Source organism: Condylostylus longicornis, unplaced genomic scaffold (genome assembly GCF_029603195.1).
Source record: "Condylostylus longicornis isolate FDR11 unplaced genomic scaffold, ASM2960319v2 ptg000096l, whole genome shotgun sequence".
NCBI lineage: Eukaryota > Metazoa > Arthropoda > Insecta > Diptera > Dolichopodidae > Condylostylus > Condylostylus longicornis.
Genome location: NW_026578064.1, coordinates 472,226 through 499,861, shown reverse-complemented (window position 1 = coordinate 499,861; position 27,636 = coordinate 472,226). Strand labels below are relative to the sequence as shown.

Here is a 27,636-nt window from a genome sequence, read left to right as displayed (position 1 = left end):
CAGATATATATGTACATATACAAAGGTATATATAATATACAAATGTATTAATTCATTTGTATTATTTTATTTAAGTACATTCCTATATAAATATACATAAATATGTTTAAAATTGTACAAAATTTTAACTGTACAAATTTTTTATGCATGTGTGTATGTATATACATATAAATTTTTTAACTTGTATGTATATGCAAGTATTTATGTTCATATGCATGAATATACAAACATATTTTAAAAAAAAACCTTGTCTAACAACGATTCGACTTGCGACGTAGTTTTCCAGAACACATCGCCGTTGTTAATCAAGGATCTAGTGTAGTACAAGCTCTTTTTTTACACGGTAGATACATACTTACGTTCCAACGAAAACTGTGTAAACAAAAAAACGTGTAAAAAAGACATGCTACTCATATTAAAATTGAGGACGTGTTCCACAATTTTGAAAACCCATCTAAGATCAAAAAAAGAGTTTTCGGTTGACCTAAAAACCGTGCTAAAAAGTATAATATTAAAAACCAACAACTATTATAATGAAAAAAAAAATATACATATTTAATGTACAATATTATTATTAAAAACAAAATACAGTTCAGGTATATTATGATTAAAAAGTATAAAATAAATAATAAACAAAATATAATTCAAACATATTAATATTAAATTTACGCAATAATATTTCCTTTTTGTTATAAGTAAATCCAAACAGAAATTATATTGGCACTAAAACTTATAAAAAACAAATATTGTTTTCTTGAAAAACAGACAAATATAAAGTGCGACTAAAACAATTCTGGGAATTTCCCCAGTTATATTTTTTTTTATAACTGGGTGTACAAAAATTTTTTTGAACATCGTGTTAGAATAAATAATTCGTGTAAAAAAACATATTTTTTGCTTTTTGTGAACCGTGTTATTTCAAAATCGTGTAAAAAAAAACAGTGTAAAAAGAAAATTGGGTGTATTAAATTTGCGTGTGATCAGCACATAACTGTCCTCAATATATATCTATTGTTTAGTTTAGTAAAAATGATATAGAAAACCTAGAAACATACCTAGAAAAACGTGATTCTAATGGCTCTTAGTAAAGTTTCAATTTGTGCCGTCTGAATTTTACGAAAAGTTCCTCAGTGACTTTTGGTAACAACCAGAACTCAAATACTAAATTTCAAGAAATTTCATCAATTCGTTCCGTGGATATGGTACAAAATGTAAAATCGGGTCCCAGATCAGTTTCCCATGCCTGATCTTTACAAAAAATTTAAAAATTCATTGTTTCAACACCTCGACATATTAACATATTTCAATGAAATCGGTTGATTATTTCTCTTTATATGCAAAATTTGTTGCCATCACATAAAGTCTCTTATTGTATGCAATTCGGTCAGTAGAAATCTATAAGGAGAGTGTATTAATAATTTTCTTTTCTGTTTCGGAAGAATGAGTAGTATTACATATCTATCACTAAAAAAAAATTGGGTCAAAGCAATGGCTTGTAATGTAGTACTTTTTCCTTCAACAAGTGAAAATAGTGCTTTTAAAAACTGTGTATAAATCTATGTATACCCACTACACTATTAAAGTTGCTTTCATTCATATATGAAACTATTTCAAGGATTGCACACATTTAGGGTGAGCGATTTATTCATAGTCTTCGAGACGTGATCTTTCCAAAAAATTTATAGATTCATTGCTTTAACACCTTGAATTTAAATATTACTTAAATTCGAGCTGTTAATCGATTAGATTTTAAATAATAACTATTACTTAAAATCTAATCGATTTTAAGGGTTAGTTCGTGAGTTAAGAAAAATAATATATTTTTTAATGGCATGGAATTTTTAATGGAAATGAACTATTTATTAAAGTCTAATCGCTGTTAAAATTTCAGATTTGTACAACTCGGGCTCTAGAAAAACGATATCAAAAATTTGGAAAGACGGATTTTAGATAATGGTAAAACGGCTATTTTGTTTTTTTAAAGTTCAAATATGTGCGATATAAAAATTTGATGTGCGTTTACAAAATTTGAAAAATGTTTATAGTTTCACTGCAACAAATAGTCAAAAAGTATCATTTTTAGGGTTTTGCGTTTCTACTTTTAAAGGGAGGGGGGATAGGTAAAAATTTTCTTTTACGGAAATAAGTTTCTAGTCTATGTATCTATGTATCTGTAAAATTTTAGCTTTTTATCTTCAAAGGTGTAGAAGTTTTGTAAAGAGATACACGGACACACGCACGGACAGCGTGTAACTAATAAGCACTTTCAAAAATTTTTTTGGGGAACACTTTTTTTTACGTATAAGAAAAATAGAATGTGTAGGCTTGATTTTTCAAAAAATGTAGTTTTTAACAAAAAAATTATAGCTGAAAATTTCAAAATTTCCTTTCAATTAACAAACAGTTTTATTCAAATACTTTATCAAAAATTTGAAGTATGATATTCATTAAGGTATGGTCCATCCATATTCAATTACACATATTCTGCCATTTGTTGTTATTTGTTTTAGAGGAAAACAACACACACAGAATACGCAGGAAAGTAGAAACAAAACAAGCGAGGGAAGATAAAAACAAAAATAATTTTTTTTTATAAAGGTTTATGTATGGAGTGTTTTTTAATATGCAATATGTAAATGACAAAAAATTGTGGTCAACCTACAGAATGTAGAGATGGTCTCTTTAAAGAGGTGCACCTTGCATCAAGTCCCATTTTTTTCTTTATATGTAAAAACAGGGCTTGGTACAAGGACGATGAAAATCTGGTCAAGTTAAGAAGGTGGTCTCGTTATAGAGGGGAAAACATATGGAGATTTTACTGCATATCATTCGGTATTTCACTCCCTGCCCGTTTATAAAAATGCATACATATATGAACATTTCTTTCATAGCTGGAAATATTCATTGTATACATTTTCGTACTACATTTTTAACAAATCATTTAACTTTCTTAAGAATTAATTTATTAAACAAACTAAATTTTTATTTATTCCTTACCTAAATTTTGATTTATATGAGATATAAAAAATGTTTTGGCACTGCTTTTATAATTCTAGGAAACAATGGACGCTTCGGTGTTTAAATCATGATGGTAAACATTTTTTTTTAACATTCTTCTAGTTATATAATACATTTAAGCTTTCTTTTAATTAAGTGCACGAATTAATATGATTTTAATAGTTTGTGAGTTTAACATTGTGAGTTTGCGCAGCTAGTAAGTATTTTATTGCATGCAATATTAATATACATGCTTAAAAAAATCGAAAATATATGCGAAAATAATGGTGCAGCAAACCTAGTATAACAATCATTGAAAATAGAACAAAAAAAAAACAATTATTAATTTATTAACAAATTTGATTAAAAACAATGATTCAATTATTTTTAATCAACTATATAAAAATATTTAAAACAGGACGTTCCGCATAACAAAGTTCAAACGGTTCCCACCCCCTCCTTTTTCAATTTTTAACAAGAAATTGAATAAAAATCCTTGAAATTATTTGCAGCCTTACGCGAAACTCCCTGTGTATTCGCATTAAGAGAATATGAGCGCACTGTGGAAGAAGTGGTTGCAGATAATGGCTTCCTGCTTAATGATGTCATATCCTATGACACGCTTATGAACTTTTGTTCTACCACAAATATTCTTTGAAGACAAAGTGGACCTTAAAAGATAAAATTCGAAAAAAAGATTATATTTTTTAAAAGTAATGAAGTTATCAAATCAAACAAATTTCAAAACAAATATATGAAATAAAAATTAGATAAAATTTTTCTACAATAATATCTTAAAACAGTAATTTTTGAAAATATAAACCTATTGAGATACCTATTCTTTATAGTTTGTTTTACCATATTAAAGGTAAGAAAAAATGTTATTCAAATAAGTAAAAAAGTAATATCCTAATAAATCTTGTACTTTTGAAATAGAACCGTTATTTTACAAATTTAATAATAACTTTAAAAAAAATCGTTGCATCCCTAGAAAATATCCTTAGAAACCTAAGAGACAAATTAAAAATTTTCAAAAATTTTGACCTACAATTTTCCTTCAGTCTGAAAGTAAGTCTTCCTCAAAATTCTAAAAATGACTTAGAAAATAGCGTCTTACTTATCTACTGTGAAGCTGTATAGGCAAATGTTACAATGACAAAATGACTGTCAAAGTCAATATTATTAAAGTGTGTTTTTCTGTTTAAACTTTTAACTAAGTATTTTTGTAATGCAGTAAGGAAATTTTGGATCTCCTTAGAAATTAATAAATAATTAATTTTTTAGGAGAAAAATTTTACTTTCCAAAATTAAGAAAATTTTAACTTTTGGCAGCTATTTTTTTCAAAACTGTTAACTTTTCCAAATTTCTATAAAAACCTATAAATAAAAAAATTATTTTATGTGTTTTATTTTTTAAGAAACGTCGTAACTCACACATTATAAGTTTAATTCGAGTAACTCAGTCGTTTAGAATTAACGCCATTTTCGCATTTATTACACATTTAGAAACTAAGTTCTTAATTTTTGTGGTAAAACAAGCTTGTCCAATATTTACTGAGTTTTTTTATGCATCAGCACCAATCTATTCTTCTTTTAATAAAAATCTATGTATTTTTGAAGTACACAAAATGCTAAGAACATAAAAAAATAATATTCTTTATCTTTCTGTTCTCTTTACATTCTAAGTTGAGCTTGGAAAATTTGGAAAATTTAGTCAAACTAAATAATTTATCCATCAGTAGTCAATCCAACTATAAATAATATAACAGAAACGTTTCTCTGTTGAGTTTCAAAAACAATTTTGAATTTCATATTCGTATATAATTTTGTGTATAGCTATTGTAAATAATAGCAAGCGAAAACGTTTTAGTCGGTATACATCACGACTAACAGAAATATAGGCCTGGATCATTAGAGAGAGTTACAGTTCACAGCTGACGAATTTACACGGATTCTTATGGGAATTATAGAGGGCCCTTTTTATCATAATAAATCTTCCGCAAGTTCAATTTCTTTCAAATTTTTAATTATAAAATGTTAAAATTTAAACTTTTTCTATTCTACTGGTGCTTACATTCTAGAATTTCTGTGTTATTAAAACATTAAAAAATTGATTTAAAAAAACCTTCTAGGCTCAGTTTCAATAAATGCTACACTACAAGAAAAAAAAACTCTGATGTTGTCAGCACATAACCGACCGCAATATGTATTGTCTAGATAAGTGAAAGTTACAGAATATTATAAAAATGCTTGTTAAAAACTTCTTTTCAATTTTCAGGGCATTAGTAGGCTTATCTAAGATAACATATCTAGAAAAATGTAAATTTGACTCTTAGTAGAACTTTGTTTTGTGCCATACGAATTCCCTGAAATGCTTCTCAGTTAGTTACGTTAACAACTAGAACTCAAATATCAAATTTCAAGAATTTTCATCAATTGGTTACATAAATATGATAAAAAAAAGTAAATTTGGCCACTAGTTCGGTTTTCGCGCCCTGATCGTTCCAAAAAACGCTCATTGAAATTTATATGTTCATTGTTTTAACACTCCAAATTTGAATTTCAACAAAATTGGACGGTTATTTCTCTTTATATGTGCAAAAATTTAAAATGGGCCCGGAAAAACTTCAGTTCCCAAGGCCTGATATATCCAAAAAGTTGATCAATCCGTGGCATAGCCAAAACAAACTCACATATAAAATTTCACGAAAATCGGTTTAGCCGAACTTGAGATACATGCGTGCACACACAGACAGGCAAATCGATAGACCGACAGTTTGCTGACACACCGACAAGTTGCTAAAAATAGCTTATTTACACTTCCCTACAATAGAAAAGTGCGTTCCCAGCGAAAATTCGGTATGCAAAATTTGTTTTCATCACATGATCTCCCTTATTATATGCACAATACACTGTAAAAAGTAGTGCATTTTTTTTCGAAGTTTAAGTTGATTTTTGTCCATTTTTTCAAACCTGATAAAATGTACATTTGACATTAACAAGTTTGCTAATTATGTATGAAATGTCTCCCACAATGCATATGTCTTATACAATACATATGTGCATATATCTATATATTTTTCATGTTTAAACTATATTAATGTTTAAACTATCCTAACAGGCGGTACGAAAAAATGCTGAGAAAACTTGAAAATATATTCAATAAAAATTATAGTTAAAATTTTGAAATGAAAATTTATATTTTGATATATTGCTGAGAAAACTTCAAATCTCTTCAAAAAATTGTTCAACGGTTGTAGGAGTATGAAAAAAAACTTCCTTTTATTCGGAATAAAATACTTTTTTATGTTTGCTAATACATATATTTCGTGGACTACATACGCACTTTATCAAATCTTCTAATTAGAAGAAAATCAGCTTTGATAAAGTGCGTATGTAACGTACGAAATATATTAGCAAAAATAAAAAGTATTTTATTCCGAATAAAAAGGAGTTTTCTTTTCATACACCTTCAAATTTCTTTTTATTATAAAAATTTTCGGGTTTTAGTTAACTTTCATATAGAAAGTTCGAAATGAAAATAGGCAACAATCATCATTTTTCCAAAAAAAAAAATGATTCTTTAGAAATGTCATTCCGCAGATAGTCGAACCCGTTTTCCGAATTGGTCCAAAAACTATAGCAGCCATCCTTGGCGGAAAAGAAATAACCTGTGATAAACAACAAGTTTGGTGTCGATTGCATTGTTCATTCTTCAGTTATTGTGCGATCTGACGGACGGTAAACATTTCTAAATGCACACACAATTTTAATCTGATCGTATATAACGAACATGTCCGTTTATTAAATAAGTTAAAGATAGTGTTCCAGATAGAAAGGTGTAATATTGTACTCATATAATTTAAAAGGTATCATTTCAGTAAAACAAAATTTTTTCGTTTTTATTTACACCATTTCTTATGTTTTTGATATCCTTATAATGTCGATTATTGTATTTTTGTAGTATTTAAACTTAAGTTTTAATTTTTTTCTAATTTAGCTTTAGCTAAGTTAATTCAATTCTTGCATTAAAATTTCTAAATTTTTCATCTTCAGTAAATGAAAATAAAAAAAATATGTATTTACAATGTGTATTATTTAGATAAATAAAAGTATTCCAGAAGACAATGAAAATGCGTTTTAAACAGTTCCTTACAAATTTAAAAACACTAATAAGCATTTAGTTAACATTCCTAGAAAAATGTAAATTTGGCTTTTAGGAGAGTATCATTTTGTGTCGTCGGAATTATACAAAAATTCGTTAGAAACTTCTGGTAACAACCAGAACTCTAGTATTAAATTTCAAGAAATTCCATCAACTCGTTCCGCAGATATTGTAAAAAATGTGAAATCGGCTCCAGACCAATTTCTGAGCCCTGATCTTTCCAGAAAAGTTCAGCCAAACTTGAGATACAAGCCTGCAAGCAAGAACCGACAGACCGACAGGTTACTAAAGGTAATTTATTTAGACTCCCATACCATGGAGAATCTCGTTCTCACCGATAACTCGAAATCCAAACTTTGATGCCATCACATACGTATGTATGTTATTATTAAATAATTTTTATTTCAATGAATAATACTATATCAGTTCAATTTTATATCACAGAATAATAACGTACACTTTAACAATCTGAATTTAAAAATTTGTTTTTGAAATATCTAGAATTAGCTTTCATTATTAAATGGCAATTACCCGAACCTGTTAAACTACTCATTAGAAACTTCCCGGATATTATATCCGACCTATAAGTGGACACAAGACTGCCAAATTTCAGGAATCTAGCTTTAATATTTTTCCAAATATTTGAAATTTTGTTTTGGAGTTGTATGGCAGCCACCCGAATATGTCAAGTCATATCACCAAAAGTTCAGGATTATATCTAATCTGAAATTGGCTACACGACTGCCGAGTTTCATGAATCTAGTTTTAATATGTTTTAAATACTTAAAATTTTGTTTTGGAGTTGTATGGCAGCTACCAGAACCTCTTAAATCATTCCACAAAAACTGCAGGGTTATATCTGATCTGAAATTGGACACACAACTGCCGCGTTTCATAAATTTCGGAGTTCATGAATGAATTAAATTATTATTTTTCCAAATATTTAAAATTAACTTTCCGAGTCGTACGGCAGCTACCCGAACCAAGATAAATTTTTTATACATAAAAAATTTCGAAATTTTTTGAATAAGTAGAATAAAAATATAAAAATGTTCAATTCCAAGCATTCCATAGAAAATTCGAAACGTGCCAAGTTTGGCACAGGTACCAATGACTTGCCATCTAGGGTATGTACAATGCGGTCGGTAAAAATATAAAAATTAATTTCAATGAATCCTCAAATTAATTTCAATGAAATTTTTCACTAATTTTTGACGTAATTTTGTTCTTATACAAAAATTCAGTTGCCTATTAAATTGGTCAAAATGTTTTTTGTAATTTGTGGAAAATATGGAGAAATTGAAAAACTTTTGAAATTTTAAAGATAGTTTTGCATGTAAAATTTAAAAATTTTAAAAATCTGACTTAGAAGTTTTCCACGAAAAATATGACCAAAAAACCGTAATTTTGAAGATAAACCTTAACTTTTGGCAGCGCTGTTCCCTTCTAACTTTCCTGAGTTTAACCAAAAATCACCACTACTTCTTAATTTTACAAATCGGTAGTTTTTAGCACTTTTCCAAATAATTTTTTAAAAAGGTGCTTATTATTTTTACTCCGTACGTCCGTATGTCCGTATGTCCGTCCGTCCGTCATTCCGTCCGTTCGTAGATATGTTTACAAAACTTCTACACCCTTGAAGATAGAAAGCTGAAATTTAATACGTACATAGATCTTTACTAGCAACTTATTTCCGTAGAACAAAATTTTTACCTATCTCCCCCCCCTCCCCCCTCTAGAACTTATACTCCCACAAAATCCTAAAAATGCCATTTTTTACCTATTTATTGCAGTGAAATCATAAGCATTTTTCAAATTTTGCAAACGCAGAAAGGCAGTGGCTTGTATTCGAACTTTCGAAAAAAGAAAATGGCCGTTAAAATTTGCCGTTATCTATATCCAAATTTTAGATATAGTTTTTAATATAGCTGCTTGTAAAAGTCTGAAACTTTAAAAGCTTTAACACCAATTAGTTCATTTCGTTAAAACAAACATTTTTTTCACCCAATCTCAAGTTATCGTCTATCGAAATTTGTAAAATTTGAATTTTTGGCACCTTATATTTCCGAAACAGCAAGCTCTTTCAATTTTTTATAAACACAGAAAGCTAACGGTAAATTCCAGGCCATTTAAATATATAATTATTTTTCTTAGCTAACGCTATTAACCCTTAAAATCGAGCATTATGTTAACACCTTTTTAAATTTGTTTTTGCCTCATTTCAAAAACTGCATAAATCTTTAATCTAAAATGCATACAATCCTTGAAATAGTTTCGTGCATGAATGAAAGTAATTTTAATAGTGTAGTAGATACATAGTTTTCTGTATAAAAGCAGTATTTGCACATGCTGTTGGTAAAAGTGCTACATTACAAATCATTGGTTTAAGGCAACTTTATTATATTCTCCTTCTAAAATGTACATATTACTTTAAATTTTATTTTAATTCATAAGCATAGCTGATATATGCCGACCGAATTGCTAACAATAAGGTAGATTATGTGATGGCCCCAAATTTTGGATGTCGAGTTTTCGGTGGGAACGCACTTCTTCATAGTCGGGAAGCATTAATAAACTACATTTTTAGGGAGATTTCGGTCTGTCGGGCTGTCGCTCTGTGTGTGCAATGTATCTCAAGTTCGGCTGAACCGATTTTGACGAAATTTCATATGTGAGTTCATTTTGGCTATGGCACGGATTGATCAATTTTTGGGATATGTCAGACCACCGGAACTGGTTCTTTTTGCGGGACAATTTCACATTTTTGCATATAGTATAAAGAGGAATATCCCACTAATTTCCGTGAAATTTAATATTTAAGTTCGCAATGTTACAACAATGAATCAACAAATATTTTGAAAAGATCAGGGCTCGGAAACCGGACTGGGGCCGATTTTACGTTAATCAGCATATCTACGGAACAGATTGATGGCTTTTAGTTAGCTAAAAGCTTATAAGTGTCGTCAAAACTGTAAAGGAGTGTGTAAAAGGCATTTTCATAATCTGGAACACTTTCACTAAACTAGGGATATTAAACATTGTGGTTGGTTATGTGCAGATTTTTTAACTTTCTTTTTCTTTTGAAAATTTAGAATTATTTATTATTAGATAATGATTAGTTTTACATTTTTTATTTGGCATTAAGATCTCATTAGTTTAAAATTATTTATTATTAGATAATGATTAGTTTTATATTTTTTATTTGGCATTAAGATCTCATTAATTACTAGTTGATATTGTTTTTCTTGTTTTTACGAATATCTTTTCTTACCTTAATTCTTGTTAAATCTTTAAATTTAAAAAAAAAAAAAACAAAAAGTATAAATACTAAAATTTATATAATTACAAGTATAAATACTAAAATGTATATAATAAATAAAAAATATATTTAAATTAATTGGTAGGTTTTTCATTTTAAAAAATAAACAAGCAAAAACGTTTTAGTCGACTGAATTATACTGCATCTTAACAAACTGATATTAAATCTTTCGAATTAGCTTTCGTTACATTGTTTCATGAATCTAACTTTATTATTTTTTCAAATACTTAAATCGGCTGGCAAGTTTCACGAATCTGATTTCATTATTTTTCCAAATATTTGAAATTAGCTTTTGGAATTGTATGGCAGCTATCCGAAGCAGCGCAGCCATTTCATTAAAATGTTCAGAATATATGTATGTAGAAGGCAATTGGACACATGGTTGCAAAATTTGATATTAATATCTCTACTAATTTTTGAAGTACTCAAAATAAACTCTTTGGGTGGTACGGCAACTACCCGAACCTATTGTCTAATTGCATTAACAGCCGAATTGGTCCAATTACAATAGCAGCCGTCCTTGGAAGCGAAGACGAACGGAAGGATATGTGTAAATCAACGCAGAATTTTACGTTGAGCAATTATATATAATATACATATCCATACCGGAGACGACTCCTAAGTTTATTACTAATTCATACCAAATTGAATACACCCTTCACGAAGGTACAGGGTATAACTATTTATGAGTTAAAAAATAGCGACACCAATAACTGATCAAATTTTTGATAAATTTCTATTATTGACATGAGGTTTCAATAGTTACAAAGTATAAAAGTACATTTATTGACGCAAACTAAAAATTTTACATTTTGCAAATTTTTTAAAAGAAATAGCTTATCAAATGGAAGAGCTGCAAAAAAACGAAGTTTTTTCATTTGAGTAAAATAAAATAATTATAATAATAGTTAAAATTTAAAGCATATCCAAAATTTTAGTACAAATATTTGTATGTGTGTACATATGAGTAAATAGACAAATATGTTTTCTTTTATCTTTAAGCTTTCCCAACATTCTTGCATTTTAAATTGGTTTTATAAATTTAGTTTTTTTTTACAAAGAAATTCCTCTTAAGTTTGTTTATTCAATTTATACTGCATATGTTAGTTCATTATTAATTATCTAAATTATAAACTTGAATTCTTATACAATAATTATTTTCCAGTGTTTCAATTAAATTGTATTATTTATCTAAATTTCGTTATATACTATTTTTATACTCGTACGAATGTGTGTTCGAAATGTAGACTAAATTTGCCTTTCCGTTTATAGCGCTAAGAAATGATGGTTTGAGATATAGATTCAAGTATATGTTTTTGATCAGCATCGGACTCTGAGTCGATTTAGTTTTATCTGTTCGCTTGTCCGTCCATCCCTCCCAACGATAACTCTAAAACTAATTGAGCTAAGTTCAACAAATTTTCAGAAAAGATTTATTATGGTAAATGCCAGAACCCTATTTAACCTGGATATGATTGGGGTACTGGTTCGGGTAGCTGCCCCACAACTTCAAAAGTTATTGGGCTATATCTCAGAAACTATAAAAGCTGTTATATTAATATTTCACGCAAGCGATATATTAGTGGGGCCAATGTGTTTGATAAAAGTTGTTGAAATTGCTTGGCTCCTTCTGTTAGATGACATACAATTTGGAAAGTTTTTTGGTTATATCTTAAAAACTGTTAAAACTACAGTACCGAAATTTTGAAAAATAAAATACGGTAAAATGGCAGCTATATTCATTAAAAGTTGTTAAGATCTCATGAGCACTTGGGATAGCTGCCATACAACTCTAAAAGTTAATTCGCATTATCTCAGAAATTATTGGAGCTATAATATAGAAATTTCGTGAAAACAAATGCATTATTAGGGTACGTGTGATAAAAATCATTGAAATTTCTTGACTCCTTGTGGCAGTTGCCACAATACATCTTCAATTGTTATTTGATCTTAGAAAAAATTAAACACAGTACCGAAATTTTGTATAATTTAATATGGTGATACGGCAACCTAAATTCATAGTTTGTCCTATAGTCAGCTATGGCATATTTACTCACACAAAGGATAGCAAATTTGTACGGATATCACAGAGTTTACACGGCAACTCTATTGTTTTTCGTTGTGTAACAATTAATATCAACAATTATTCACCAATTCCATTGCAAACAACTATATTTCGTATTTACGCAAATAAACTTATGTTTATGTAAACTCCATATAATAAATATGGAGTTTGTAATCACTTGAAGGAGTCGTCTCCGGTTTGGACATGTGGCGTATTATTCTTGCTCAGCGTAAAATTCTGCGTTGATTTAGACATATTTAGACATTTATTGTTTTCTGCCAAAGACGGGTGCTATTGTAATTGGACCAATTCGGATAAATGGTTCGGATGACTGCTATACAACTCAAAGATGTTTTTTTAAATATTTCAAAAACTACTAAATATATTATTATAAAACTTCGCAAAATGGTCTCTAAGTATATTTTACATGCGTTCCAAAAATTTTAATAGAATAGCTGAATTGGTTCTAATTCCAGGTCACATCTATCCGTGTTCGAATGACTTAACGGGTTCGGGTAGCTGCTATGGAAACACAAAAGCTAATGTAAATGCAGATAATGTCTTTGCAGTTTTGGTTGGATTACTAGACAGATTCGGGTATCTTCAGTAGAGCTTCAAAAGCTATTTTAAAATATTCGAAAAAATAACAAAGTCAGATTCATGAGACTTTCCAGTCAGGTGTCCAATTGCAGATCACATATATCTGTGAAGTTCTGTTGGAATGACTTGATGAATTCGGGTAGCTGCCATACAAGGAATTTTTAAATATTTGGAAAAATAATAAAGTTAAATTCATGAAACTTGGCAGTCGTGTGTCCAATTTCAGGTTACATGTATCCCTGAAGTTTTGTTGGAATAGCTTCATAGGTTTGGCTAGCTCCCAAACTTCAAAAACAAATTTTAAATATCTGAAAAATCATAAAGTTTTCATGAAAATTGGAAGTTGTGTGTCTAATTATAGGTCAGACATATCCGTGAAGCTGCCAGGTTCGAGTAATTTGTATATAAAAATGAAAGCTAATTCTAGATCGCTTAAAGGTGTTAATAATACTGTACCCGTTACGCTAGGTTGTATTTATTTTAAAAAGTTTATAATGAATTGCGACAAATTATAAATTGTATAAACGTATAATGCCGTAGTGAATTTACTATCTTTTGAATTTAAGGTCTGTCATAAATCTAAGAAATTGTTTTTTGAAAGAGATAATTGATTTCGATTTAGAAATTCAAAAGCTTGTTTTTTTTTTCCTTCTTCACTCCTAGAAGGAGCATATAGGGCTAGTGCATGATTTCTCATGCACTAGTTTCATAGCGTCATAGAGTTAACTAGGTAGGTGACTAGCCTGCCGCAGTTTTTTTACTTATATTAATTATTTGAGGTTATTAATATTTACTGTTTATTTTTCTTTAGCTTTTAGTATCGAATATTATGAATATTTGAAAATTACTTGTATAATATATATTAGTATTGCATATTAAGTTATATAATATTGAATATAATTTTTATAGTGACTTGACCGGGGTTTGAACCCGAGACCCTTCGGTTAAAGGGCCGGTGCCATAACCACTGCACCAATGGTCAGATACAAAAGCTTGTAAATTAAAATAAAAACAAGCCGAAAATATTTAACTCATTAATCAAGTAAAAATTTTGTATGTATGCATTACTAAAAATAAATTGTGGCTTTTATAAACAGATTTTGAGTTTCTTAAGTTACACTTCACGGTCAACTATGAGTGTCTTGTCTACTAAGTTTTGAATTAGCACAAAAATATTTACTGATTTACATTATGAAAATTTAAAAGGTTGGCCTGCATCTAGTTCAAAGGTCTGACAGATTTTTCTCCTAAACATTTTTGAAGAGATTGAGGAAAATATTTGATTACATGATTTATTTAACAAAAAATATATTTGTTTACAAAATACAAAAATCTCAATGAAAGTATTACAGTTCATGAAATTAAGAACTGCAGGAACATTTCACTAATGGAAATAAGAATAAAAAAATCTGATGTGATCAGCACATAACCGACAACGTGTATTGTCTAGTTAAGTGAAAGTGTTACAGAATATTATAAAAAAATCTGATGTGATCAGCACATAACCGACCGCAATATATATTGTCCAGTTAAGTGAAAGTATTACAGAATATTATAAAACTGTTTGTTAAATACTTCTTTCCAATTTTTAGGACATTATTAAGCTTATAGTTAACATACCTAGAAAAATGTAAATTTGGCTCTTAGTAGGGTTTCGCTTTGTGCTACCCGAATTCCCTGAAATGCTCGCCAGTTAGTTTGGGTAACAAACTAACCAAAACTCAAAAATCAAATTTCAAGAAATTCCATCAATTCGTTCCGTAGATATGGTGAAAAACGTAAAATCGGGCTGCAGATCAGTTTTCGAGCCATGAGTTTTCCAGAAACTTTATATGTTCATTGTTTCAATACGAAAAATTGAAATATTAAATTTCAATGAAATTGGTTGATTATTTCTCTTTATATACACAAAAATGTATATTTGGCCCGAAGTAAACGTCCAGTTGCTGACGCCTGATTTCCTTCAAGGAGGTTTCACGGACGGTGCAGCCAAGCTTACATATGAAACTCTAAGTAAATCGGTTGAATATTTTCTTCAAAATAGTCAAAAATGAAAAACAGGCCCGATAAAAAGTGCAGTTCCCGAGGCCTGATATATTCCAAAAGTGCCATGATCGAAATAAACTTACATATAAAATTTCATCAAAATCGGTTCAGCCGAACTTGAGATACACGCGTGTACACGCCATCACGCGTGACCGGCAGACCGCCATCACATAACCTATTATATACACAATACAGTCGGTAAAAAAATTATAATTTACAAAAAAAATTTTTTCAAATACTTATATAATTTATAAATAATTATATCAAGACTTTACAACAAAAAGGGTATTCCGAAATATTTTGAATAATTTGAATATATTTTGTGTTATGAAATTCAAAAAAGAAACTGGTTAAAAAAAGTTATAATAATATTGTAAATTTTTATACAATACTGCGAATTTTGCCACTAATGCCAATACTTTTGGAATTGGTTTCATTCGATCTAGTAAACTTTCATAATTATAGCTAGCTTTTTGTGTAGAATGAAAAAATTTAAAATCAGAAAACATTCATAATTGGGCACTTTTGTTTTTAAATTTGATAAATTAATTTAGCTTGCAATAATAATGTTTTTAATGCACATTGATTATGTTACAATATCCTACTTCACCATAAAGTGGATTGGCAAAATCTTTTATTTATATATTTGAAAATTGCTTTACTTTTTTTATTAAGTTTAATTCAGATTACACTAATATATTTATTTTTTTTTACATTTTAAGAACAACAACATGCCTTGGTTAAAGTCAGAGCCCGCAACTTCAAATCCGTTTTTATCATAAATATTTTTGATTATGCATGACTAAAATTTTCTATTTTTTTAGGTAAGTTATTTTTTTAGCAGTAAACTTATAATATTATAATACAAACCCCGATTATGAATGTCACTTTAAACTAGAACAAAGTATTACTAATTTACAAGGAAATTTTATGGAATTATAAGAATCTCCGACACATTTTCTATTGTTTAAAATTTTGCTTTCAACATTTTCTTAATTTTTCTTTTTCAATTAATTTAAACGTTTCGTCGCAATCTTGTTCAGAATTCTTGTACAGAGTCTAATTAGAAAACAGGCGAAGCTCTTTCTTTCAAAATTTGAACTGTATGTAGATACTTAATGTTTCTTTTTTATACCCTGCGAACTTCGTGAAGGGTATACTAATTTTGGTATGGAGTTTGTAACTACTTGAAAGAGTAATCTGCAGTATGGACATATACGCATATTCTTGCTCAGCATAAAGTTCTGCATTAATTTCGACATGTCCGTCCGTCCGATCAAACGATAACATTCACAAGATAAGATTCACAAGTTGTTTCTTTTGTGCCAAGGACGGACCGTATTGTAATTGGACAATTTCGGACAATGGGTTCTGGTATCTGCCATACAACTCAAACAGTTTATTTTAAATATTTCAAAAACTAATAAAGGTATAAAAATATGAAATTTTGTATGCGTGTGTGAAATTACATTTTACATACATATGCTATAAAAATTATAATGGGATGGCTGCAACGGTTCGGTACCAATTATAAGTCAGATATATCCCTGAAGTTTTGATGGAATGCCTTGACAGGTTCGGGTACCTGCCATACAAGTCCAGGAGCTAATTTTAAATATTTGGAAAAATAATGAAGTTAGATTCATGAAACTTGGCAATCGTGTGTCCAATCTCAGGTCACATATATCCTTGAAGTATGTTTACCCCCATGACTTAACAATTATGTGTTTAAAATTTATTTCTATATGCCAAACCACAGTTTTGAATATTATTCAATTTATATAGAAAGCTTAAAAAAATTAGTTAGGAAGCTTTAAAAAAATATACACACATATTTATGTACTTAAAATTTTTGCGATTTTTTCCAAACTATTATAAGAATATTTTTTTGGAAATTTTCTTTAAACTTTTATAATAATAATTTATCTGTTATATATCAAAACAAACATAAAACAAAAAATTTAAACAAATTAAAAAAATTTGGTTATGAGACTACCAGGCTACGCAGTGCCTTGAATTTCCCTTTATAATTCTATATTTTATTCATATTTCGTATAACTCTTTAAAAACCATCCTATTTTATATTATATATATATAGCTACTTCTCAGGTGCCAAAAAGTACAGGTACTTCTAGAAGAGCTAGAGACGTGGGACAAAAGGCATTAGATAAGGTTTGCCTCTAGGGTCCCAGAAAAAGCAAGAATATGGTCTGATGGAGGTCTGATAGATATATATGGCATTAACTAATACCATTTAACAAATAAATTTGCAAAAGTAAAATTTCTAATTATTAGCTAAAATTATGGAAAAAATTATTTTTAAGATTTTAATTAGAGTCTAAAAAGGACCAATCAAATTGTGCATTTTAATTGTGCATTTCTCTTATAATATACGAAAATAAAAATAAAAAAAATATTAAGTTAACAAAAAGGACCTATTTCTTCAATAGTTTTTTTCAAACTAAAAAAATAAGTTCAACAGAAAATTAATTGAGGAAAAACATACGAATTATATCGAAGTTGACAGAATTGAAGCAGATTGGAAAATTTTTTTTAATGCGGTGGCCTTATACTTATAGGGCAGAGGATTAAAGGTGTTATCGACTTTTTGTTTTTGGCTTTTTGACTTTTTGTCAAAATTGGATTTATTCTAGGCCAACTAAAGTTTTTAAAAACTGGGTTTAAAACGACTGAATCATATCCTGCACATTGACAATCTCAGTTTAAAAATTGTTTTTAAAATATCTAGAATTAACTTTCATTGTTGTATAACAATTATTCAAACTCGTCAAAAACAATCTATAAAAACTTCACGAATATATCTGACCTATAATTGGACACACAACTGATAAGTTTGACGAATTAAACTTTATTATTTTTTCGCATATTTAAAATTTGTATTTGGAATTCTATGGCAGCTACCCGAACCTGTGCAGCAGGTTCTACGTATTTTAATGAAAATTCCATTCGAATTTTCAGAAAATACGTAGAACGTGACTGCACACACCTTTAAAAAATTTGATAAAGCAGCTAAATAGATGCAACGTTCATCAGAACTTAGGATTTCATTAAAAACCGGGGGCTTTCGGTTAAGGAATTCGAGTGCCAGTCGTCAAATCCTTGCCCAGTTCAATATCTGTAGAGTATAAGGGGGTTCAACTCAGCAAAAAAAGAAACACAATCAAATAAGACGAGAAATGGCCCGCAACAAAGAAATAAGAATAAACGAAAAATGGAGCTAAAGCATCCAAAATTTAGAAAAAAGATTAAAAAGCGATTTAAAGTTAACATGCGAAATTATGTTAGGGTCAGATTTAGAAATTATATTAACCTGAACTTTATCACTGAACTTAAATCACTTTTGAACTTAAATAGCTTTTACAAATATTTCAACCATTTGTAGCAAATCGAATAGGTAGTATAGAAGAAACAACGCCAGAACAATGGCGTCATATGTTGTTAAAACAGGCCCATTATTTTTGCAGGGATCGGAAAAATTATGGCCTTAAATTTTTATACCAAATAAGACCAAAGCTGACAATATTTAAAAAAAATACCGCTTTAGCAGCAAGCCGTGACGACCACAATATCTTCAAAGATATAAGTCGTGGGAATTAATACACAATGTTAAAAAAAGTCAAGGCCTACATGTTGAGTTTTAATAAGATTTATAAATCATATGAAGATCAGGAAGAGTTAGCGAAGTTTATATTACATTTTTTTACCAGGTTGCAACAGGATGGTCATAAACTCTTAAAACTAGTCAAATTGACTAACCATTAGTTTTGCTCTATCGTGGTTTTGTGTCTATATTCGCAAGAAGTGCGCTTTAGCACTTTAGACTAATTCGAGAGATTTCTTTGAGCCTTATTCTAGTTGTCGAAGTAGAGCGACAACTGTCGTCACGACTTGAATTTGATATTCTAAATGGCGATTAAAGTGACACGTGTCGTGGAATAGCGGGAAAATGTGTTTCAGGTATATTCCAGTTGTCGTTGTAGAGCGACACATGTCGTAGTGAAACGACGTTTTTTGTCGAAAAGTATTTAACAAGTGACAAGCGAGATGGATACACCAAAAATATAAGTTTAAACAAAACAATTTAATAAAAATATAAAAAATAATAAATTTTGTAATTTAATACATAAATTAAACCATATAATATATGGTTTGAAAGTCTGTAATAGCTTATAAATCTGTGAATAAAATAAAATGTTTGTAACTAATGTATTTGAAAAAATTATTATCTTACACTCCATTTGGCAAATCCAATGGATTAGAACTGTCCCTAATCTTAAATCTTTTGATCCTTAATTGTTGCTTTTTTTCAATTTCATCACTCTCGGAGTCTGATGAATCCATAAACCATAATACAAATGACGACATTTTTTATCTCCCTCGTATTTAAAAAAAATAAATATATACACCGAATTTTTTTTTTTAGTTTGAACTTTACTCGCCAAAATTTCTTTTTAAAATGTATCAATTTCACTTGAAACGTTTCATTTTCGCTTATTTCTCGCAGTCACGCCACTCGACAACTAGAATACCATATTTCAAATGATGTGACAACGACAACGACAAATGTCACGTAAGTGACGCGACAACTAGAATAAGACTCTTTGTCTTCAGTCTTTTTGTCCAAACCCCCTTCCCTATAAGTTTCATGTCATAGACCCTTATTTCTTCACCTACTTACGAAGGACCTTGTTCCGGAAAGTTTGTTTTTTTTGTATGTGTGTTTGCTTGGCACAACCCCATAACTACAAGCCATACGTCCATATAGACTTCTTCATTTGGTTATGTATCAACGCCTTATTGTATGTTGACAATCCAGACTCACGACCTAGAAGTCAATAGTTTTCTGTATATTTGTTTTCTAATTCTATTCTTTTCTTCTTTACATATTCCTTCCGTCTGAGCTTGACATCTAAAGTCGTACCTAGATATTTCGCTGTGTTTTAGATTGATGCTTTAGCACAATTTATTTATTACCGACCGCATTGTGTATACAATAGGTCGGTTATGTGATGGCAACAAATTTTGCATATCGAGTTTTCGGTAGGAATGCACTTCTCCTTAGTAGGCAAGTGTAAATAAACTATTTTTAGCAACCTGTCGATCTGTCGGTCTGTTGGTCTGTGTGTGCACGCGTGTATCTCAAGTTCGGCTGAACCGATTTTGATGAAATTTTATATGTAAGTTTATTTCCACCGTGGCACGGATTGATCAACTTTTGGTATATATCAGGCCTCGGGAACTGCACATTTTAGCGGGCCTGTTTTACATTTTTGAACATTTTGAAGAAAGTATTTAACCGATTTACTTGAAATTTCATATATGAGCTTTGCTCGACCGTCCGTGAAAATTTCTAGCTTTTGGAACAAATCAACGGCAACTAGACGTTTACTACGGGCCAAACATACACTTTTGTGTATATAAAGAGAAATAATCAACCGATTTCATTGAAATATAATATATGAATTCCTCGTATTAAAACAATGAGCATATATTATATTTTTTGGAAAGATCAGGGCTCGAAAACTGATCTGCGGGCCAATTTTACATTTTTCACCATATCTACGGAACGAATTATTGGAATTTCTTAAAATTTGATATTTGAGTTCTGGTTGTTACCGAAACTAACTGGCGAGCATTTCAGGGAATTCAGGTAGCACAAAGCGAAACTCTGCTAAGAGCCAAATTTACATTTTTCTAGGTATGTTAACTATAAGCTTACTAATGTCCTAAAAATTGGAAAGAAGTATTTAACAAACATTTTTATAATATTCTGTAACATTTTCATTTAACTAGACAATACACAATGCGGTCGGTTGAGTGCTGACTACATCAGATTTTTTTTTTTATTTTTTTTATTTCAAAATATGCCATTCGAGATTGCTCTCATCTTAGACTTTATTTTTTTAAATTTTTGTGATTCCATATATTACATAATATTAATAACATTTTATAAATTCTAAAGTGCATATAAAATTCAAAAAGTAAAAATTTAGAAAGTATAGCAATAATAATTCATTAAAGCAATATACCAAGCATGAATTTGCTAACCAAATCTTAAAATTAATACAGATTCATAAATTAATTATTTCATTCTAATTAATAAAAAAGAGAAAGTAATAATAACACAAATAATTAGAAAATTATCATCAAGTGAAAGCTTAAAACATTTCAATAATAACAACAATAGTGTTTGGTATATTCAAAAATATAAAATTGTAGCAAACTTTAAAATAGACTACGAAATTGCAAATTTTTCTTATATATATTTATGTTGCGTACTTTTTGATGCACCTTAAGGTTAATTCCTTTTTTAATTTGTAAGTGGCTAAGGTCTTAAGACGGATTTCAACATTGTTGTAAAGTTTTACTGCCCTATACACTATTGTTTCCAGTCCAAACTTACACGTATATTTTCGCTCAAGGTGGACATGATCTTCACTTATAGCATTGATATTATGAGTATCGTTTCTTTTTATTATTTTTGCAGTTGTGTGTATTTGTGAGTTTTCTATGTCGTGTATGTGTAGAATTAATTTTATGTTAATTAGATCTCTAATTAGAAGTAAATTCTTTTCTTTATGGATTTTTTCAGTTCTTTCAAGCCAGTTGTAGTTGTATAAGTTTTTTATTGTTTTATTTTGGATATTTTACATCTCGTTGATGAAAGTTTGACATGCTGTACCCCATAATTTTATACCGTAACTTAGACGGCTGTGAAAGAAGGCGTAATATATCGACCTTTTTAAAGAGTCTGGTAAGATATTTGCAATCCTGTAAAATATTCCAGCAATCGAGGTTAGCTTCTGGCTTAGGCGTTGTATGTGTGAGTTCCATTTGAAGTTTTTGTCCAACCAAAATCCGAAGTATTTATATTCAGCCACAGTAATGTTGTTTGCCTCGGAATTACCATGAATTTAGTTTTAGTTCTATTAATATTCAGTTTGTGAGCTGTCATCCAATGGCTAATTTTCACTAACGATGAGTTTATTTTGTTTTGTAAGCAACTAGGGTTTTCCGCAACCCATCATCTGCAAACAAAAACATTTTTGCTTCTATGTTAAGCAGTTGTGGTGACTCAATATACATATTAAATAGTAATGGTCTGAGAATACTGCCCTGCGGAACGCCGTAACTAATTGGTTGCTTTTCATTCGAAATTCCTTGCACTTGTGTGTACTGTGTCCGGTTTTTCAAATATGTTTCCAACCATTTGAACTTTTTCCCTTTTACGCCGAAGGTTTGAAGCTTTTGCAATAGTGTTTTGTGATTGACAGTATCAAACGCTTTTGCCAAGTACATAAATACTAAGGATACCATTTTATTCTTACCATGTCCACAAAAGATTTTTTCTTAAATCCATATTGATACTTATGAAGCAAGTTTTCTTTATTTAGAAACTCTCCTAGTTGGTTATTGACAACTTTCTCAATGATTTTTCGCAAAAGCGGTACTGTACATATTGGTCTGTAGTTTTAAAAATCGTTCTTATTGTCTGTTTTAAATACTGGTACTATTTTTAGTTGGTCTGGGAATATTTCGCTATTTAGTGATTTATTTATTATTGGTTTATTTATTATTGGTTTGCTTAAATTTTCGTTGCAACTTTTAAGTATTTCGGTTGACATATTTTATGTATCCAAAACTTTCCAATTTTTAAAATGCTTAACAATATCGTAAATTTGTTCTTTGTTCACGTTTTGTAATTTGAAAGACTTTTTTGTGTGGGATTGTATATAAAATGGTTCATTTTCAAATTTCAAAGTCATATTTCCTCCAATAGTTGCAAAGTGCCAATTTAGTTCGTTTATTTTTTGTAGTTCTTCGTTTTTGTTTAAGCCGTTTAATAAACTATTTTGTTTTAAGTTTTTATTTGATTTACACAAAATTTCATTAATATAGTGCCACGTTTTTGAGAAATTGTTAGCGTTCTCAGAAAATGTTTTGGTATAACATATCCTCTTTTTTTCTCTACGCATATTGGTGACGATGTTTCTGTAATATTTGTATTGGTTTTCTAAGTTGGTGTTTGTTAAATCTATCCTCCATTTTGAATGCCAAAAATTTTTTGCATTCGCAGCTTGTAGTAGTTCATTATCAATCCAGGGGTTTTCTAGTACAACGATATAATGCTTTGTTAACTTTTTCATTGAATTTTGATATGAATTCTTCAAACAAAGTGACAACATTTGTTACATTGTCGAGAATAATTGGCTCTTTGTTTAGAAATCGATTTAAACTTTTTAAATTTGTATATATAGCATATGACCCATCACTGTTTTTTATTTCTTGAATATCTGTCAAAATATTATTTGATATTTCTATCATCATGACATTATGATCAAATAAGTCATAATTTACATGTGAGATTGTAATGTTTTGATTTATATTATTTGTGAAAAAATTATCAATGCATGATCTAGATAAATTTCTTGTAATAACTTTATAGTTTGTGATAAAAAAGAGTGCATTAACATAAAATTAATATATTGATCTATTCTATTATTGTTTTCAAATAAGTTTATATTAAAATCGCCTATTATGCATTTTTCAAAGTTTACAAAAAAATCCGTGTATCTTAGTGAGGTTGTAAAAGGTGATCTATATAGAACAATGGAGTTTAAAGATTGTTTACTTTTTGTAATATTCACGCTAAGGAATCTGTCATAATTGTTACTATGTGAGTGAATTTGTGAAAATGAAAGATGTTTGTTAATGAATATGCCACAACCACCCCTATTTTTATCTGGACGACGTAAGAGTATCGGCGAAAAGTCAGAAAGATTGAAATAATCAGTTTCCTCAACTTTAATCCAGGTCTCCGTAACACAGACTACATCAATGTAATTATTTAACATTTTCAATATAATTTCGATTTCGTCTATTTTGTTTTTTAAGCTTTGCGCGTTTAAATATAAAATTTTTAACGTATTATTGTCATTATTGTTATTATAGTCTATTTCATTGAATGTGTTAAAAAATTTGTTAAAGAATGTGTTGCTTGGGTTAACCTTACAAACAATTTTTATTGGCAGAATTCATCAAGTATTTTCGTGTTTTTTACTTGCAAAACCTTACCTTTTTCATTAACCCAAGCAAAGCAAATTTTTTTTTATGTTTTTAAATCTCGTGCCTTGTGTATGTAACTATAGTACTTAGTTAAACATTCGTTAACAAAAATTGGTTGTTTATATTGTCATTTAGAAACATACCGGAATGAGGATACATTTTGTTTTTCTTCTGAGATCTGTATTCCGAAAGAAGTGAGATTTTTCGATTTTCTTATAAATTATATTATTACTGGTGGAGGTCCAGCTGATTTACTTACACTATCATTTAGTTTTTTATTTATTTCTTTAATATGGTGTTCTTTCGGATCCATATTAAAATAGTTTATAATTTCTGTACCGATTTCATTTAAATTTTCATTTTCTATTTTTAGCACACCACATACCTGAATACAATTATTGAGTTTAGATTGAATATTTTTCTGCAAATTTGTTTCTAACCAATTAATTTTTGTCTTAGTTTACCAATTTCATTATTTAATTTCATATTATCAGAAATAAGATTATCAGTTATAATTTTATAGTTATGCATAGTTTTTTTATACAATTTACTTCGTTCGTTTTACTCTGACGTTTCATTTTTTGTTATTAAAGAATCTAATTTTTTATTTAAAACTTCTAATTTTTTGTTAATTTTTTTTTAAGTTTCTTCATTCATAATATACACAATAATTCATTACATGGATTTTCGTTTTGCTTTACAGAGATTATATTTTCTTACTATCTACATATACAACTGAAATATTGTAAATTATATGATTAATTTATTTTGATTTCTTTTATTTAAAATTACTAATATTTATAAGGAAAGTTAAATAAAAAACCTTTTATACAAAAAAAAATTTTTTTGTTGTTTTGTGTATTTTATGTTAATAATGCTTATTGACTACGGTTATATACTTAATTCAAGTTCTTTTTATCAAGATAGTTCTTGTATTAGTTATATGTATATATGTATATATGTAGCTACTTCTCAGGTGGTAAAAAGTACGGGTACTTCTAAAAGGGCTAGAGACATGGGACAAAAGGCATTAGGTAGAGTTTTGCCTCTAGGGTCCCAGAAAAATTTGACGTTGGAACTTTTTAGCCCCGAAATAGCTCTATTTTAAGATTTTCTGAAAAAATTTTTGTATAACAAAAGCACGTTTTTCTTTTATACTTTTTATAATTTGAAACACAAACCAAGAAATAAATGATACGTTTTACGTTTTACGTTATTAACATATTAGAAACACTAACCGGGAAATAAATAATATTTGAAAATATAATGATCTCACATATTTTTGGTTCGCATAATCGAATTAATCTTAACGTAAATAAATGTCAGCTTTTATCAGACATCAGATGTTTTGTGGCATCTGAATATCAATATTTCATTTGTTGTTGTTTTCAACATTACGTTTCGTCAGCAAGCTTTAAAAAAATATACATACAGAATATATGTACGTATGTAGTTAGAATTTTATTATTATTGTTCCAAACGAAAAACTGTAAAATGCTAAATTTTAATACATTCATATGTACATACATATATTTGAATAAAATTATTATTTTGTTTTTGCCTAAACCTTTTCTTTATTTGAAAAACTACATTCATATGTACATACATATATTTGAATACAATTATTATTTTATTTTAATCTAAACCTTTTCTTTATTTGAGAAACTTATTTCTATATGTTCACCCGCAGTTTTAAAAAAATAGGTATACATTCATAATTATGTACGTTTTTGCTTAAAATTTTATTTCAAATTTTTTGAACAAAAAATTTTAAAATGTTCAATTCTAATACATTAATGTTCATACATACATATATTTGAATAAAAATATTATTTTATTTATGCCTAAACCTTTTCTTTATTTGAAAAATTTATTTCTTATGTTTCCCCCATGATTTAATAATTATGTGTTTCTATATGCCAAACCACAAATTTGAATATTATTCAATTCATATAGAAAGCTTAAAAAAATTAGTTAGAAGCTTTAAAAAAATATATACATACATACATATTTATGTACTTAACTATTGTAACAAATTTTTTTTTGGAAATTTTCTTTTAATTTTTATAATAATATTTATCTGTTATATATTAAGAAAAAAAAATAAAACAAAAAATTTAAACAAAATAAAACAAAATTTTTAAAATAAACCAAAAAAAGAAAAATATGACACCATCCAGGCAAGCATTGATCCAATAACCTTCTGGCTATCAGACTACCAGGCTACCCACTAGGCTACGGAATACCTTGAATTTCCCTTTATAATTCTATATTTTATTCATATTTCGTATAACTCTTCAAAAACCATCCTATTTTACATTATATATATAGCTACTTCTCAGGTGGTAAAAAGTACGGGTACTTCTAGAAGGGCTAGAGACATGGGACAAAAGGTATTAGGTAGAGTTTTGCCTCAAGGGTCCCAGAAAAAGCAAGAATTCCACCCGCCCTCCCCCTTCACCCCCCTCCCAAGATGCTTTGTAACCGTTTTTTACAAAATGGTACTACGTCCTGTAGGGGTAATTTTTTACTTACTTTTGGTAGTATTAATATTGTATATGAATTCATTTTTGGAAGTGTGAGTTATAACAAAAAGTGAACACTTTCTTAAGAAAATTGTAAAGTTTTAATTATCAATAAAAAAAAGTTCATCTGGCAAATCACATTTTTCAGGGTTCGAACCTGGGACTTTTACCCTATATACGTTAGTATTAGTGGTAACTCATTTCACAAACACGCGTTTTATTCGCATGTATTAAAACTGCAAATACACACATGCATGCATTTTAATAGCGAATTATTTTATGCGTATATAGTAATTTATCTCTTAAAGTGCTTATTGTAAAAAGTATTTTAAGATTTTATGCGATATAACTCAAATCGAGGTTCTAAAATAAATTACTCAAAGGTATTAGATCTCAAAGGAACTAATTATTTGCTTAATTATGTTTTTTTTGGTAATTATTTTTCAGAACTTTTCTTATTTTAGGTTTTATCTTATTATTTATTAGAAAAAAGCATATCTATATGTATCTATATTAAGGGTGTGTTTTTGAAGAAATAAAGTAAACTTAAAATATCTCAGCCACAGAATGGAACACAATTTCAAAACTACAGGCATAATACTTGCAAGGCTTGCAATGCAAGCACACACGACTAGTATATTATGGGAATGTTGACATTTATCAAAAAATTTACTAATATAACGAGTAATCATCACGGAGATGGAATCAATTTTTGACCTGTCATGCAATTTCTTAGTCGAATAATAGAATGGTAAATCTAAAATTTGTTTCAAAATCCTGTTTTGTGCCACCTGTAATTTATTTATATGAGTTTTAGCGATATCATGGAATA

General features: G+C 28.9%; 1 protein-coding gene across 3 annotated transcripts in view; it reads left to right on the top strand.

Moving 5' to 3' along the window:
- The window catches only part of LOC129613904 (epsin-2), a 163,115-nt gene that overhangs the window by 101,293 nt on the left and 34,186 nt on the right, over positions 1-27,636 (top strand). For 2 of the 3 annotated variants that reach the window (XM_055528238.1, XM_055528235.1), the window contains one exon: positions 15,915-16,016. In XM_055528238.1, the coding sequence (XP_055384213.1) occupies positions 15,915-15,974 (60 nt within the window). In that variant the 3' untranslated portion in view covers positions 15,975-16,016. Of the gene's footprint in view, positions 1-3,056; positions 3,092-15,914; positions 16,017-27,636 lie in introns of all 3 variants that reach the window. The other variant, XR_008697348.1, reaches the window with a different exon arrangement.